The sequence below is a fragment of the Dipteris shenzhenensis genome, chromosome 31 (genome assembly GCF_047967505.1).
Source record: "Dipteris shenzhenensis isolate YYH24624 ecotype China chromosome 31, Dip_SZ_1.0, whole genome shotgun sequence".
Taxonomy (NCBI): Eukaryota; Viridiplantae; Streptophyta; class Polypodiopsida; order Gleicheniales; family Dipteridaceae; genus Dipteris; species Dipteris shenzhenensis.
Window position 1 is genome coordinate 7,902,480 of NC_141626.1, and position 17,296 is coordinate 7,919,775.

General features: G+C 42.3%; 1 protein-coding gene across 1 annotated transcript; it reads left to right on the top strand.

Annotated features, from left to right (window-relative positions):
• Nucleotides 1-4,010: 4,010 nt before the first annotated feature.
• On the top strand, nucleotides 4,011-6,000 carry LOC147880982 (wall-associated receptor kinase 1-like). The gene is made up of 3 exons (XM_087370301.1): nucleotides 4,011-4,937; nucleotides 5,049-5,207; nucleotides 5,610-6,000. Exons 1-3 carry the CDS (start codon nucleotides 4,529-4,531, stop codon nucleotides 5,789-5,791), a joined length of 750 nt encoding a protein of 249 aa, XP_087226427.1. The 5' UTR covers nucleotides 4,011-4,528; the 3' UTR covers nucleotides 5,792-6,000.
• The last annotated feature ends 11,296 nt before the right edge of the window (nucleotides 6,001-17,296 follow it).

Genomic DNA, 17,296 nt, shown 5'->3' on the forward strand with positions numbered 1-17,296 from the left:
ATGGAAGGTGGTAAAAGAGAAATTTTCCTGGGTGTGGTCAATTGTTTCTCTACCCTTAAAATAGTGTTGGATTTATTAAATTATCTTTTCACATGCACAAAAGTTGATCAAATCATCAAACCCAAATTTTATACTGCTGATCGAGTGGGAGGCAATGGCTCTTCGGGGATTTCCCACAGCCCGCAGAGCATGTATTAGTCAAGAATTATGTGCTTTGTGTTTGATTTCTGTTTATTCGGTACATCATCTTTCTATGAGCCAAGCTTGCCAGTATAATCAAACGTGTGGCTCCATGATTCTGCCGTATCAGTTCACCATGGATAAGAAGTGCGTCCAGGATAATTTTTATGTCGATTGCAGACAGGATGGTGTTCCTTACATCAGCATATCTTCCGTTAACAGCCTCAGTGCTACACTTCGCCAATGACAGCCTCTTGGTTGATGTCCAGCCCTATGCTGCTCGCGCTTGAGCATGTGATCAATACTCGTACCAGAATATCACTCTTTTTTTTTTTAAATTAAAAGTAATTTGCTCTTGTATCACTTAAAAGATCCCAAGGGACATCTCATACAAAGCGCTCCGTAGGTGATATCTAGCAATTTTATCAGGCCAAGACGCCGCTAACCAACCAACCTGTGAGGAGATCTCCAAAATAACTTTTTTACATGGTAAACCAAAAACATTAGGGCTGGTAATCAATGCCTCATATCGGGCAGTCCAGATCCGGTGAAGAGTAGCATATCTAATGATATCCCAGAGGACAGACAAATCTGAGCCAAGGTTCGCTCCAAAGACGGCAGCTCCTTCGGATATGTACTCCATTGCCAAGCTCTTAGCACACTTCGACCTAATACTCCCCACACATTCCAGACCCAAGGGCAGCCCCAGAATAGGTGGGTGAGAGTCTCTGTAGAGGCCTTGCAAAATTTGCACCGATCATCCACATGTAGCCGCAGTACATGGCTGCCACTAGGGAAGTGCCCGCCCACGATCCTCTAGAGAAAAATGTTAACTTTGTTGAATGGAGTGGCTTTCCAAACTCGTGAGAATCTGCCCCTCCATGTGATTTCCAGGTCGTCCCTTAGCCATCTCTCATTCAGCCTCAGATGCCAATTCTCCTTGTAAGGCAGCAGCTTGTCAAGCATCTTCATAGTCATTTTGTTCAACGGGACAGCGGCTCCCCATTCCCATTCTTCAGCAACATATCCATCTAAGGGATGCATATTGGTAGGCCAGTCCTGTGGGATACGGAGGGTGATTTCTCCCACTAATCTTGCTTGCTCCAGAGTCATCCTGAACTTCTCAATCAACTGTTGCATCAACAGCCAGTCCTCCGAGAGAGGATCCCAAATATCCTCCCATGTATAAAGGCCCTTGGCATTCAGCCCCCCTGCCGTAGCCTCCTTTCCAATGGCATAGCAGCCCCCTCCTGGCCATATTGACAGTCTAAGGGAGAAGTCAGCGTTCGCTGCAGGCCTGCCTTTCCATGCTAGCAGCCCAATACCGTCTTTCCAAGCAATCACCAATCTATTCAAGAAGCTGGATTTCAGAGAGAGAGGGGCCACTGAAAAAAATTTGGTCCACATATCCATCCCCTGGAAGTGCCTAACAGTAGCTCTACGAATAGCATCTTCTAGGAAACTGGTCCATGGTTCATCGGACTCCAAAAATTGCATCTAGATTTTCATGAGGAACGAAACAGATCTTCTCTTTAGATCCGGGATGCCGAAGCCTCCTTACTTCTTGGGTAAACATAGAAACTCCCAAGAAAGCCACTTCCATTTGGTTTTTTTCCAAATAAATGCCCTCAGTTCTTTTTCTACCATCAGCAAATGCAACTTATAGAACGCACAAACTGACAGAATATAGAAGGAAGCAGGAGCAAGTATGTGTTTCACCACAGTACACCTTCCCAGCATATTCAGAGGGAGCTTGGACCACACCTCGATCTTAATCTTGAACTTTGCCCACCACCACATGAACCTCTGTCTAATGGAGATTCCAACACCTATAGGGACCCCCAGATGCCTGATGATCTCCCCTCTTGGGACCCACTCCATCCAATCTGTTGGATCCTTCCTTGATACATTAAGTGCTTTCGACTTCTCCCATTGTATCCTACAGCCCAAGGCTTCACAATGCACTTTGAACAGGCCCAGGACTAACCTCAGTTGATCTGGATCTGCTTTGCAAATGGAATTAGAGTCATCAGCAAATAGCTGGACAAGCAACGGGGCATTGGATCCCGGGATCCTCATGGGGTCGAGTGAGCCCCTTGATATTAGTCTCCTAAACATAGCAAGCAGGGGCTCGATAATGATGGCAAACAGCAAAGGGGCCAAAATGGACATCCCTGCCTGATAGACCTTCGAAGTGGTAGGCATCCCACTTCAGAGCCATTGACCGACACACCAGCTAAGGCATTTGACAGCAGCGTTCTTATAACAGCCAGGAACCTTTCCCCAAAGCCCATGGCCTGGATCACATCTGTTATGTATCCCCATTCCACACAGTCATACGGCTTGTCGAAATCAATATTCAGCAGGATGATGTCTTCCTTGTTGGTCCAGGCATGTTCCAGGGCAGATATGACATTCAGCACGTTGTCTTGAATGTGTCTACCCTTGACGAAGCCATACTGCTGGCTCGAGACTACCTTTGGGACAATATTGGCAATCCTTGCTACCACCATCTTGGCTATCAGTTTATACGATACATTCAGCAAAGACAGGGGTCTCCAATCCCCGAATTTCTGGGAAATCTCTTGGGGCCAGCCAGATCAGCCCCTTATTTACTTTGGGGGAGATGGATTCCCTTTTCCACGCAGCGTTGGCCATTCTGACGAAGGGACCTCTAATGGTGTCCCAAAGAGCCAGGTATACTTCAGCTGACAGGCCATCCGGGCCTGGAGCTTTGTTCTTCTTCAATTGGAGAAGTGTTGCGTCTGCCTCCTCAACTGTAAATGGCCGACCAAGTGCGTGCATATCATCCTCAGTGACTTTCTGGTCTATGCATTCGATCAGCATTTGCCTTGCTTCCAGCTCGCCTCTTGTCTTGCATTCTGCCGCCCCCAAGATAGCCTCGAGGGAGGATGTGATTTGTTGGGTGATATCATCCTGCTCTGTAAGCCATCGACCATCCTGGTCTCTAATCCTGCATATGTTGTCCCTTGCTTTGTCTGTTTTCAGTGTTCTGAAGAAAAAGGAAGAGGGAGCATCCCCTAGCGCCAGCCATCTGGCTAAGGACGATCCTCGCCCCTTCTGCCTTTTGCAGTTCCACCTACTTAAGGGTGGCCTCACAGTGTTGCACCTCCTTCAGTTCTTGGGCATCCAATGGGTCCCACTGCCTCACAGCTCTTAGCTTCTCCCTTGCATCCGAGTCCATGACTCTCGTATTCCTGGCACGTGCTTTCTCTAGCTCCCTTGCTGTGCGGATGACTGCAGCTATCCCTTTGTCAAAAGCAACAATCGGGTCAATCTCCCCACCAGCACTTTGCTTCCAAGCATCCGCCATGCGCTTGCAACTATCTTTGTCAAGGAACGAGGTCTTAAGCTTAAAAATTTCCCTTTCTTCAATGGTTTACTGCCAACCACAAAGGAGACGAGACAAGCATGTGGTCGGACACAGTCTGAGACCGATCCACTATTCCCTCCCGAGGCGAGCATACCTAGGAGGCACCACTACTGAACCAACAGAGATCTAGAAGAGCCGATTGCACACTCAATCCCTTCCTTCTGAACTAGGTCGGTTTGGTATCGAGCATGCCCAGTTGGCGAGACTCCACCATGGCGTTCTGCTCCTCCATCGTCGCCCAAGCTCTGCTCCGAGTTTCAGCGTGATTAAAGTCTCCCACAACCACGAACTGTGCACCAAGGTCATGTTCACACAACCATTCCCAGAAGTCATCACATTCCCTTGCGTCTGTGGGAGTATAAGCCGATACTACGTCTAGGGGCTACCCTTCAACCTCGATGCGGATACCACCGCAGAGCCACCAGCTCCTTTCTTCTTGCATGAAAAGAAAACATCAAAACCCTTGAAGAGAGCCGCCAAGAACGAAGCCTCTTCCTCACACAATTTTATCTCCTGCAAACAGACGATATTAACTTTCCACTGCCTGATTTTTTCTGCCAACACCCACCTCTTGGCTCTCAGGCCGAGCCCGTGCATATTCCATGATAGCATCTTAACCAGCATGATCAACCCAGGAGTTGGAGGACCCCAAAACATCAAAATAATTCTGCCTTCCGGCCTTGCCCTTCCTGCCATTGGACTTCGCTGCACCGATCTCCTTGTGAGAGTTTTTCTTGAAGCTGCGGATGTCTTCTTCCGACAGACCCAATCTCTGAGGCAGCACCATCTGGTTAGCTGCAGCAGAGGGGCCGAGTGGGGGCGTCTTCTTGGATTGCGCTGTCCCCTCTATCCGCATCCTAATGTCTTCTCTCAAGACAACCTGCTCGGATTCTTTAATTGTAGTTATGGTATTTACACTACAGACTTCAACGGCTTCAATCAGAGTATCTGAACATGATCATTGACGACGATCCGCAGTACACTGTCGGCGGATGTGTTCCGGATAATTGTAGCAATACCGCCGATCCACGTTGCTTTGGCATTTCCTGCTGTGTCTCTGCCTCGCCACGCGGTTTTCGGTCCATATATTACACCGTAATGAATTCGGCATCCAGTTGTACTAGCCAGTGTGCACTTCCGTATTATCCTAACAATATCAGCTCCTTCACCGACGAATTCTCCCTCAAGCTCTTGTGGGCACTGCCATACAACCAGAATAGCAACACAAGCTATATCAAAAGCAACACGAGTTATTGTAGCAAGGTTGCGACTGTGATCTACGTCAAGGAGGTCCCCGGGTACCTCTGCGCATGCCCTGAAGGCTTCCACGGCGATGGATACGGAATTGGTTCAGGATGCACAGGTAGCTGCCAACTAAATTCAAACTTAACTGTTATACGTTACAACGTTTTACAGGTTTCTTTTTCCTTGATAGACTGATGATGCTAATCAAGGATCCCGTTGTTTATCACAGACATTAACGAATGTCAGGATGGATCCAATCGCTGTGTCGAAGGAGCAATATGCACGAATACTGTAGGAAATTACATCTACTCATGCAAAACCGGCAGAGTGGATGGCTACAAATATGGATCTGGTTGTGATCCAACAGCAAACGTTGGACTTGTAGGGAGTAAGGCCTTTTACTCCACATCTGCACTAGCTTTGTAGTGGAAACAGTCTCGTCCTCGCACTTTGCCTTTACTCTTATCTCCAGAAATACTGACAGGTCGAGCTAAGAGTCACAATTTCGGTGCTTGGAATTTGTGAAACTTCTTTATAATACCCGTCATCTTTAGATTTTCTCTTCTCTAAAAATATTGTGCTCTCATTAGACCAAATGGATCAAAATATATTGTGCTCTCATTAGGCCAAATGGATCAGCCATTCAATTCCATAATACGGCTGTATCAACGCTTGTCTTTCACGGATTTGCAAATATGAAGCTGCGGAGGAAAAAGTCGTCTTTTTATGTTAATATCTGAGCTGAAGTATGTGAAGGGTACTGATTTATTATCGCCCAATATATGGACAGGTTTCTTAGGGGTTTCGCAGGCGTTGCCTTGGTGTTCGTCACCTCATTGTGGTGGTTTAGAAAGAGCTCGGAGCAAAGATGCTACAGGCTCTTTGTTCAAAATGGAGGCTTGGAATTGCAGGAGTTCATCTCCTCTGCAGGCGGAAGAGAGACAACCAAACTTTACTCCGAAGAAGAGCTGAAAGCAGCAACCAACAACTTTTCCGGCCATCTGAAGATTGGCGTTGGTGGTTTTGGAACAGTGTTCAAGGGCTTTCTCGAAGATGGACGGACAGTGGCCATCAAGAAATCCGGCAATGACACGAAACAGTTCCTAAATGAAATTGTCATACTGTCGCAAATCAACCACCGCAATGTTGTGAGGCTTCTGGGGTGTTGTGTCGATCGAAAAGAGCCACTCCTCGTGTATGAGTATGTCTCCAACGGTACTCTGGCGGATCATTTGGGTTATGATGATGATGTTGATGATGATGATGATGATGATGATGGTTCTATACAGGGAGGAGGTGGTGAAGCTCGTGAATTTGTCGGTATCTCTCTCGGAAGTGATATTAGTGTGGATCAACACTCTTTGAATCCAAGTGTGTCCATTTCTCTCACCCTCAGAAGAGTTCGCACTTCGGGTCAACCCTCTTTTCATCCGACTAATTCTACGAGCCTCAGAAGAGTTAATACTTTGGATGAACACTCTTTCAATCCAACTCTCTCCACTTCTCTCAGCTTTTTTGAAGGAACTCCTCTACACATAGGAAGATAATCTTGCCCAATTTTCATGATTGAGGCATATAATTCGCCTGCACTTACCAAATCCAGCTATCTTAGCTCTTTTGCTAGAATGCTTCTATACATAGCAAGATAATTTGTCCACTTTTCATTACTCAAGATTATAATTTTGTCCACTTAGCCCAAGGCATTTACTATGTAAAAACCCCATATCTCACGTGCGTTCAAGGGGTATTTAAGAAAGGCCATACCTACAAATTTATATTACCTATATATTACACTCCTTTTGTAAAGTTCTGAATGATATAAAAAGTACTCCTTGCTCATGGAGATTTTCACTTTCTAAATTAAAACGTCTCTAATCTATGTATAAATTTTGTAACTCCTGAAGAGAGAAAACTTGCTCTATTGAATGCAGATACGATCTTATTTAATTTTTTTGGATCATGGTTTGCATGGGTGTAGCCATTTTTGTGACGTTCAAGGAATTTTTTGTATATAGGTATCTTGCATGACCCATAACTTATGAATTGCTCAACGGAATTCGACAAACTTTGTCTTTAAGTTGCATTGCACGTTTCAAACTTGAACATGAGACCAAAAAATCATGGAATAAGGATTTGGAACAAGACCATTACAGCATTACAAGTGCTATGTTGCATGTGAATCATGCATCCTGAAGACTATAGGATATAGCAATTTATTCAAAAACATCAAATTTTAATTATATATATACATGCAACCAAGTAATCATTCAAAAGTATACTACATGAGCTTCTCCTCAACCCAAGAACACACCTAAATGAGAGCATAAGGCATGGACCAACGGGCCTCCAATGTTGTGCTAAAGTGATGCACATCCATTTGAGGGCACGCTCAATAACTTTTTTAAAATTTAGTGAAAACCAAAACGGATTGAAAATTTGGAATTCAAACTAGTGAGACTACTGCATGATGGTCTTAAAACATTGATAGTTGTTGGTATTGGTATCCCGATTCACCCTAAAATGAAAGAAGTAAAAAATGTGTAATTTGTGCATATGCAAAGATCTTTTAATAAATCCAACACTAATTACAATTTTGAATTATTTCTTTTTTTATGCATTTGCTTGCTATATGGCTCATAAGCATGCCAAAGGTCATTGCATTTCATAATACACAACATCAAACTTGATAGTATGCCCTTTGGTCTATTTGTGTCTTGAAGCATTTGAGGCCACATTGCACTTGTTTGGGATATCCAATTTGGCTGATGTGTATCGTCAGAGGGGGAAAAACCGACGGCTGAAATTTTTGCTACTCCCGCGAATTTTGAATTTTCACACCTCCCGCCCGTCAAATCTTGGAAAATTAAGTACTTGCAACCTGCCCCCACCCTGCAACCCGTACGCACCTCAATGCGACCTTGTGCCATCTTTGGTTTGGCATTGTCGTCTTTCAGGTAAGCAATGCTCGATCATCATGATCCGAGTAGTCTATGGGCTTCAATAGAACACAAGAAAAGGAGAGACAACCTAAGTGCAAAAGTCATTGCAATAGTGGTGACGTTTGGCACAAAAATACGAGAGTTTCTCCAAATAACAAGGACATTTGTAGAAAGCGGACGGGACACAAGATGTTTGATAAGCACATCATACACATGCTTGATACAACACATGTCAATGGTTGCCTAAACCATCTTGGTGGTTGTTTGTGATTGAGCTTTGGGGAAGTTTACTTGTTTCATTTCTTGATACAACGCATGTCAGTGGTTGCCTAAACCAGCCTGGTGGTTGTTTGTGATTGAGTTTTGGGATAGTTTACTAGGCTAGCTTGGATTTAATGTAAACCAGCCCGATGGTTGGAATATCATGCAACTGTGGTGGTTGATTCAACTCAAACACCAGAACCAAGTTGGATTGGACTAAATGTGATTGTCCTAAACCAGCCTGGTAGTTGAAACATCATGCAATCGTGGTTGGTTCAACTTAAACACCAATTATGTGAGTAACCTAAACCAGTATGGTTGAACAAAAAGTAGCAGTAATATATTTTGCAATAGAATAGCAATATATTTTTATTTTACTAAACCAGCCCGGTGGTTGGAACATCATGCAACCGTGGCTAGTTCAAACACCAGTGTGGTTGAATAGACATTAGTGGTTGACCAACTTGGTGGTTGAAATTACTATGTTTCTTAGTTTTCAAATTAGTTAAATTTAATTTCATACTGTTCAGATCATATACCACTTAATTTCTAGACCAAGATGGCTTGGACTTAATGTGATTGTCCTAAGCCCAGGCTGGTGTTGTTTCAAGTCAAACAACAGTATCTGATTGAAATTATAGTTGAATAGAAATAAAGAAATAAAAGCAATATATCTGTATAGAAATGAAAAGCAACATATCATTTTTTTCTAATAGTTTAGAAATGAAAAGCAATATACTTGTTATTGCCTAATTGTGATCGTCTGGCTATCAGCTTGGTAGTTGAAATAGTGAGTGTCCTAAACCAACCTGGTGGTTGAAATTATGACCGTGTCCTAAACCAGCCCAGTGGTTGAAATTATGACTGTCCTAAACCAACGCGGTGGTTGAAATGATTTTGTTTTGCTAGTACCTTATTATATATGACTATATTAAACCAGTCCGAGGGTTGAAATTGTTTTGTTTTCCCATAGGTTGATTAGTTTAATTAGACCGCATTTTTGCACATACTGTAATTTTTTTTGTTTTCCTCATAGTAGTACAAAAAGGGGACTTGCATGTTGGGTCAGCAGACGGATTGTATCTCAATTTTATGGATCAAAATTCTGACATTTCAATTGGGCAAAGGAGCTATAAGCATTGGAAGCCCTGGTACGTCTAGAAACTCAAAGACAGGAATGTTTTTTGTTGCCAATTTGCCAAACACACATAGGCTTTGACCTGTGCAGCAAGTTGTGAATGACTTGAGATCTGGTCGTATTAGAGCATTGCTCCATGGGGATCGATGCCCATGTCTCCCCAATGAATGTGCATCATGTGTCCAATACAACCACCACGCTTGTTTTTGTAAATCCCAAACGATAGATTAACCCCATGCTTGTTTTCAGCATATCCCAACAACCACCGTGCTTGTTTTTAGTCATCTAATTGCACGTCATGGGATCCAATTGCATTTTCCTTGGTTGCACACAAGGAAAGTAGCTCCCACAAATAGGTTGGTTCTCTTTAACTATTATCAGATTGCAACCACCGAGCTAGTGAAATATTAGAAAATGCATTTGTTTATGGCACCCCCTTTAGGCTAGTTCTCTTTAACTATTGTCAAATTTTAGCCACGGGGCTGTGACCACAAATCCACGGGTGACCACAAATCTTAAACAAATGAATTGCATGCCATTCATCTTAACACCTATTGCATTAATTTTGGACTGGCACACTGTCCAAATTTGTTTTGTGAGATAATTTTGGATAAAACATGAAAAAAAAAGAGGCTCTTATAACATTGAGTCAAAAAGGAAGATTTTAAAAATTCAAATTAGAAAAAATGACGTTACATGTTATTAAAACTAGAGTACATTAAAAAAAGAGGACATCACATTGTTAAAAGAGACAAAAAGTAAGATTTAAAAAAATCAAATTAGAAAAAATGATGTGACATGTTATTAAAACTAGAGTACATTAAAAAAAGAGGACATCACTTTTTTTAAAGAAGTTTATCATATAACTGAAAGCCATATGGTGTCAAAAACACCTTACATTAGCTCAACCCTACATGGCTTCTTGCAGAGAATACAAGATAATCTAATTTACAAACTATATTAGCAATGCAGAGAAAAGTCTAGAAGATCTCATCATTGGTCTCTCTTATCTTCTCAATAACCCAAAGTCTAGAAGATCTCATCATTAGTCTCTCTTATCTTCTCAATAACCCAATCTTCCACTGCCTCCACATCTGTATCCTCAACATAATTACATGCAAGGAAGAAATTCAAGTAGTCACAAATTGTTTCTTTATAATTTCTTTGAGGCTCTTATTGTTCTCTCAGCATCCGCATCAAATCTCCCATACCGAGAGCTGTGATAACGAAGAAGTCTAAGAGATCTTGTCATGCTTTTATAATATTTCTTAAAATTCTTTCGCTCTTTGCTATCTTGAGAGTCTCTGCGCGCCTCTGTGCATCAAATTCCTCTCTCTCCATCCATGTCAATGGAGAGCCTTGTCGAATTCTGACCTCTCTCTGTGCTCCTTGGTCAGCAATCCATTCTTTGAGACTGTTAATTTCGGACTCCATGTCTTCGACGATGCCAAGGACATTGATGGGTGGGAAGATGATAAAGAAAGAGAGATGGACTAGGATGGAAGAAAGAAGAGACTATTTGTGAAAGGACTAGGATGGAAGAATACAAGTTAATGAGAAGCACTAGGATGGAAGAAAGAAGAGAATGTTTGTGGAAGGACTAGGATAGAAGAATACAAGTTACTGAGAAGGACTAGGATGGAAGAATACAAGTTACTGAGAAGGGCTAGGATGGAAGAATACAAGTTAATGAGAAGCACTAGGATGGAAGAAAGAAGAGAATGTTTGTGGAAGGACTAGGATAGAAGAATACAAGTTACTGAGAAGGACTAGGATGGAAGAATACAAGTTATTGAAAAGGACTAGGATGGAAGAAATAAGAGAGTGTTTGTGGAAGGACTAGGATAGAAGAATACAAGTTCACTAACACACAGTGTGTTTGCTATGATAAGTTTTGGAATAAAGTGAGTGGAGCATTGGGAATGCTCTACTTTAAGTGGGTGGAGACGGTCCCCAACTGACACTTTAACCGATAGTGTGAAATGAAAGGTTTGGAATAAAATGAGTGGAGCATTGGGAATTGATACTTTGAAGTGAAAGATAACAAACAATTATTATGTTCTTCTCATCACTCATTTATTTCCAAATAATCACATCATCACACATTCATATCATAAAATTGTATACATGAAATAATGATATAAATATCATGAGTAAACGCCACTTAAGTAATAAGTCACAAATTGGTGTATAATCGACAAAAATAACAACATGATTCAATACATTGCAACAAATAAATGTCAACCATAATACTCATGGAATAAACAACATATGTCATGAGAATATGCTCCTCATGCATATATACAAAAACATCATACATGCATCACAACTCTTCTAATGCTTCTAGTGGAGGCTGTGGCAACTCTTCTGATGCTTCCAGTGGAGGTTGTAGTGCTCTAGGTGTACAATGAGTCTCTACTTCTTCTGTAGTGTGTAGTGCTTTCGGAGTACACTCAGTATCCTCTTCCTTAAATGCAAGCGGAGGCTCTGGCAACTCTTCTAATGCTTCCAGTGGAGGCTGTGGTACTCTAGATGTATACTGAGTCTCTACTTCTTCTATAGTGTGTAGTGATTTCGGAGTAGACGCAGTCTCCTCTTCCTTAAAATGCAAGCTCTGATATTGCTTCAGTTGCATGTTGTGTTCCAATGGCAACAATTAGGTCTCAAATGATTTCAGCCCTAAACAATTGTATATCCTCCTTTGAATATTTGAGCTCCAAAGAATCTTTCAATGAGACCTATGGCTTAAGTGAGAAAATTTCTTTGAAAATCAACATGCAGTTATAGGCAACTCTCCACCCACAGCTATGCCCATCTTCTTGCTCTACTACTAAATGCCTTTGGAAGTCTGGCGAGTCTTTGTACTATCCTGTTTCTTTGATAGCAGATACCAGCTTCTCAACCGACCTGCTCATCATGACATATTAAAAAAACTTAGTGTGTCTATTACATAAGATACATAATATAGAAGTAACAACAGATTAATAGAATACTTACATTTGCACTGAGCCATGAAAGCTTGCAATCGAGTTGAGAAACCAACAATAGTTGTCTTCAAGGTCCCAAACCACCAGACTCCAATGTGCCCTACACGAATAATTAAGAACCATTATTATTTAACACAATGTTGCCAGTAGAAGATGAAAAATAAGGTTGCGATGATACTTACATCTCGTGATATGCCATAAACAGGACTCGCATGCCATCTAAATGTAAAGGCTATAACCATTTACAAACATTGGCTGTCATCTTTTTGCTATCACTAAGTATAGGAGAAAGGAGGGAATTCAACATATACACACAGTTTTATACTGATCTAGAAAGGGTCTAGAAAATCGTGAGATAACTATACTGCACCAATAAATAAATGAATATTAGCTTATTAGATTTAATCAAAATATTAAATTATCAAGCAGAGAAAAAGTTTGTATCAAACCTGAGAATGATGGCCATCATAACATTGTTATTGACCTCATTTGAAGAAACATAGATGATTGAAATCTCCTCTCCACCAAATTCCAGATACTATGATCTACATTGAATCATAATCCTAACATTAAAAGAGCTTCCCAATTCTTACAATGCAACCACATTTGTAGAGTTGAGGTCTTCTATCCCCTTTGACTCTTTGACGGCATTCATTTCGCACTCCTCCGAGCCATTATCTATTTGACTTGTGGGAGGGTCCATAATGTTTCCCTTAATGATTGCTCGAATGGTACATGTTATAAATGCATAGAGATGCAAGTCCGTATATGTTGATAGCGTGGTGTCATTCTGTATCTCAAAAATTTGACCAAGTACCAAAAAGCAATTGTAGCCCACCCTCCATCCATAATTGTAGATGTGGCTATCCTTTTGATGTGATACCTGACATGTTATATATTCTATTTACTGTGCCAAGTCACCTTGCAGCATTATTGTGTCAATAGCACCTACCAACTTTCAAGCCGATCTGCACATCAAAACATATAACAAGAGTGAATATGTGCATTGCATATCAATCTACATGTGAAGAAGTGACAACAAGTGTAGTCTACACTTACTCTGACACAATGCCATGGACGGATGCCATTGAGTTGGCAAAGAAGCACTTCTTGGAAAATATGTCCACGACCACCAAACTCCAATGTGAGCTGCATTATCAGTAAAGAATAATTATTGTGTTTGAGACAATTCTAGCAATGCAAGAGTAAAAACAAGTCGGGTTTGCTGCTTACTTCTCATAATATGATGTAAAGATAACTCGTGCCTCATTCATAGGAACATGCTTCAACCACTTGCAAACATCCTCTATAGCATTTTTTTTGTTGCTAAGCACTTCAAAAATAAGAGGATCAAGCATATATGAAACTCTATGGACATGTGGGGTTGCTTGGTTATCGTAATCGGTTAAACAATGTTGAATCGCTATGCAAGCAAGAGAGATGCGCAGAGCCCAAGCAGAGATGCTAGCACATTTAGGAAATAGCACTATTACTGCAATGCACAACTCTGTGTAGGATCTTCAAAGGAAGAACCAGGATCTTCATGATAAAGCCAAAGCATTGGACTTGGAGCAAAATGCATTGGACTTGGAGCAACATAAATTAGAAGAGTCACTCTATAAGCTAGCTAAGTCCAAAAAAGGCTTGGAAATATCTATATACAATCAAGTTCGATGAGCCGTAGACAAGGAACGAGAGAAGGTAGAAGAACAAGTGCAAAAGATGAAAGAAACACCTTTGGGATTGAAGGAGAGGAAGAGAAGGTACTTATGTAACATGGATGCATTGGCACCCAGTGGTGGTGCTAGAAAGAGGAGAGTCCAAGCTACAAGGTTGGTTATCAAATGTTCCAATGAAATTACACTCTTTTGTGCTACATTGTTTGTGACTAAGTTATTCTTGTGTTCTTCTTTAGGAACTTCATGGAAGATGTGATGGGAAGAACGGATGGGGATGATATTGACTGTTCATATGCTCTAGCTAGTTTATTGAAGTCAAGCAATGTCATTGGGATACTAAGGGACCCAAGACACAAGCGCCCATGTGTGCAATTTGCTGAAGAGGTGATGAAGGACTTCAAGGATATTGTGGATGCAAAGGAGATGCTTGCAGCTTGTGATACTGCCAGTGTAAGTCGTGAAGCTTACACATTTGTTTTCAAAATTTTCAAGTTTGATATTTTGGAAAAGTATAAGAAGTCTACAGTGCCCCTACCCACACCTTAGTCTATGAGACGTGCATGGCGAGAAACAAACCAATGTGCAAGAGAAATACTTGGAGGGTACCATTGCATAAGGGGCACAATGACTTGGAAGAGTAAAAAGAAATCTGGCTTGCAAACCTTTGAGATGAATGCTTTCAACAATGTCTACTTAGATGTTGAGAAACTGCAACAAGCAATGGTCAAATTCTATGGCATGAGAGAAGATGGTAAGAGGAAATCCATTATAGCATTGCACTTAGTTCATTTCCTATATCGTGTTTATCCTAACGATTTCTCTCTTTTGTTGTACAGATTGCAATGGAAAGCTCATATTTGTTATCAAAATGGATGAAGCTTAATTGGTGAAAGGACACAAGTTAGAGAGAGTGAGCATCTGCATTATGAATAAAGCCTTAGCCTTTGTTCAAGGGAATGAGAAGTAGAGCAACATTTCTCAGTGCAATCAGAGAAAGATATATGGTGGCTTGGCATTTGAGACTTTGAAAGAGTGCCATGAGACATTGAAGTGGGTTCTAGATAGAACAAGGATTCCCATCGACGATCCGAGGACAAGAGGAAGGGCACATATTGACAGTCGAGTTGAATGGCATCTTGCTGGTGATTTGAAAACCCTTAAGTGCTTGCATGGTTGTGATATAGGGGCAAATGCAATGAACACATGCCTTTATTGCATGTGTCCGCAACGTAAGCAAAAGGCTGGCTTACAATGGGAGAATGGCATTCTATCTTGTAGTTAAACGCAATCTCCCAATCGCGACAAGAAGGATCCAAAGTGGGATCCCATCTTGCCCATCCCACTTAAGAGAGTACACATATGTACTTTACACACAAAACTGTGCGTACTTAATAAGTTGTTGTATTTGCATCTTGTTTATGCTTGGAATTTAATTCCGCAAGAAGTATCCGTACGGTGCATTGCAGAAGCTGAGAAGTTGCTGTCAGAGATGGGATTCCATGAAGGACATGTCAAACTTAAAGAGGATAAGAAAATGTATAGGGAATGTATAGGGCAACACAGAATCTTCCTGCAAAAGTGTCCATGGGTAGAGGGAAGGCAAGGAGATTCCTATCGAACCACAATCTTGACTCTCGGACAAAGACAAACATACATTGTCTCAAAGCAGTTTGGGTCGGGAATACTAGAAAGCATTGTGTGAATGCACAACCAACAAGGCTTCTCATCCTCAAGTAGCAACTTTGAGAGCTAAAGTATGGACAAAGGTAGATGCATTAATAAAATTGCTTCGCCAGGTTCAAATCGATGAGATGTATAATGAAAGGTTCAGGATGGTTGTGAAAGAGTTTATGCAATTAATGGTGAAAGCATGGGGGGAGTCGCACATTATGCATTACATGGTAATCTTGGCACCATCGTAATATTTAGCACTTGCTTTATAAACAGTTTTTGTTGCTAAAATGATTCTCATCATGTTTGCAGCATATTCTCTATGCACACAGACCATGGTTTGTACAAAATTAGGGCCCTTTGTCCATTTGGAATACACAAGGCAAGGAGAAGTCGCACTATAGAGCCAAGGCAGCCTACTTCAAGAACTCAAGGCATGGTGGTGGTGTCACTCACAGCAATGCATTGTATGAGATGTTCGATTGGTTTTTTAGATGTCTACTAGGAAGGACTTTGAAGTCTGAAAAGGCAAAGGCATCAAAACTTGCAAAAGCAGTTCAAATTGTATCAAAGAATAGAAGGCATAGTGCTTGGAAAGCATCCATAGGGAGGCGAGGACTCACACGTTGGTTGCAAGCTAGAGTGAGAGAAGGGAGCAGATGGGTCCAACTAGCAAGAAGCTATGGTGTAATTGTATACAAATGTGAAATAAATATATTGCTTATTTTGACCACAATTTGTGTACTCTCTTTAATATCTTGCTTATTTTGATCACAATTTGTGTACTCACTCTTGGAGTCCAAGGTTTGTGTGAGGTAACGATGTTGGGGAAAGTGGGTACATGGTGAAGGAGGGGGGAGAGAAGGGAGGGGCACGGGGCAAGGCAAGGGGAGGGGTGGAGTGGTAGCAAGGGTGGGGGGAGGGGGGGTATGGGGGGTGTGGGGGAGGGCGACAGATGTGGGTGGGGCAAGTAGGGGGGAGGGCAACGAGAGGGTGGGGGTTAGAGGGGTTAGGGCGGGGGCGGGGGGCACGATGAAACCCTAAACATAATTAAAAGGGGTGTCAAAACATGATGGACCTATATAAAATGTTAAAAAAAACCCTAACTCTCATTATTCAATGGCAAGAGTGAAGAACACTGCTAGACCCACAGGACGCTGCCTCCACCCTTCCTCCTCTAGCTCCACCACCTCCATGGCATCTACGCACACGAACCTATTCGGGTCTAGTAGTGCCTCCCCCGACTCTCGTGAGCCCTCCCCCAACTCTCGTGAGGTCTCCCAGCACTCTCATGAGCCCTCCCCCAACTCTCGTGAGCCCTCCCCCAACTCTCATGAGCCCTCCCCCAAGTCCCATGAGCCCACTCCCTAGTCTCGTGAGCCTTCTCCTCCCCTCAAGTCCCGTGAGCCCACTCCCCAGTCTTGTGAGCCCAATCCCAAGCCCCAAGAGCATGAGCCTTCCCCTGTACCTTCCCCTCAGCCTGCCCCTCAACCTTCCCCTTAGCCTTCCCCTCAACCTTCCCTTTAGCCTTCCCCTCCCCATGAGGACTCATCCACACAAGCAAAATGTATTCGATAACCTCCCTGATATAGAGAGGCTTCCTGAGGGCCAACAAACTACTAGGAAGAGCACAATCTTCCCTCTCCCGGTGATAGAGCCCATCATGGAAATGGTACCTATGCCCATAAAGAGGGTAAAGCAGCTGTCGAGGAAGACCCATCCCAAAGAAGGACAAAGCTCAGGATGTCCGCAAGAGGGGGATTCGAAGGAGGATTAACGTAGAGAAGAGCAGCACAAGAAAT

What these genes read in the sequence shown, in the direction of transcription:
- LOC147880982 (XM_087370301.1), top strand. Translation starts at nt 4,529, where the DNA reads ATGATCATTGACGACGATCCGCAGTACACTGTCGGCGGATGTGTTCCG. An exon ending in AATTGGTTCAGGATGCACAG is followed by an intron (nt 4,938 to 5,048) that starts GTAGCTGCCAAC and finishes TGTTTATCACAG; the next exon opens with ACATTAACGAATGTCAGGAT. An exon ending in AAACGTTGGACTTGTAGGGA is followed by an intron (nt 5,208 to 5,609) that starts GTAAGGCCTTTT and finishes ATATATGGACAG; the next exon opens with GTTTCTTAGGGGTTTCGCAG.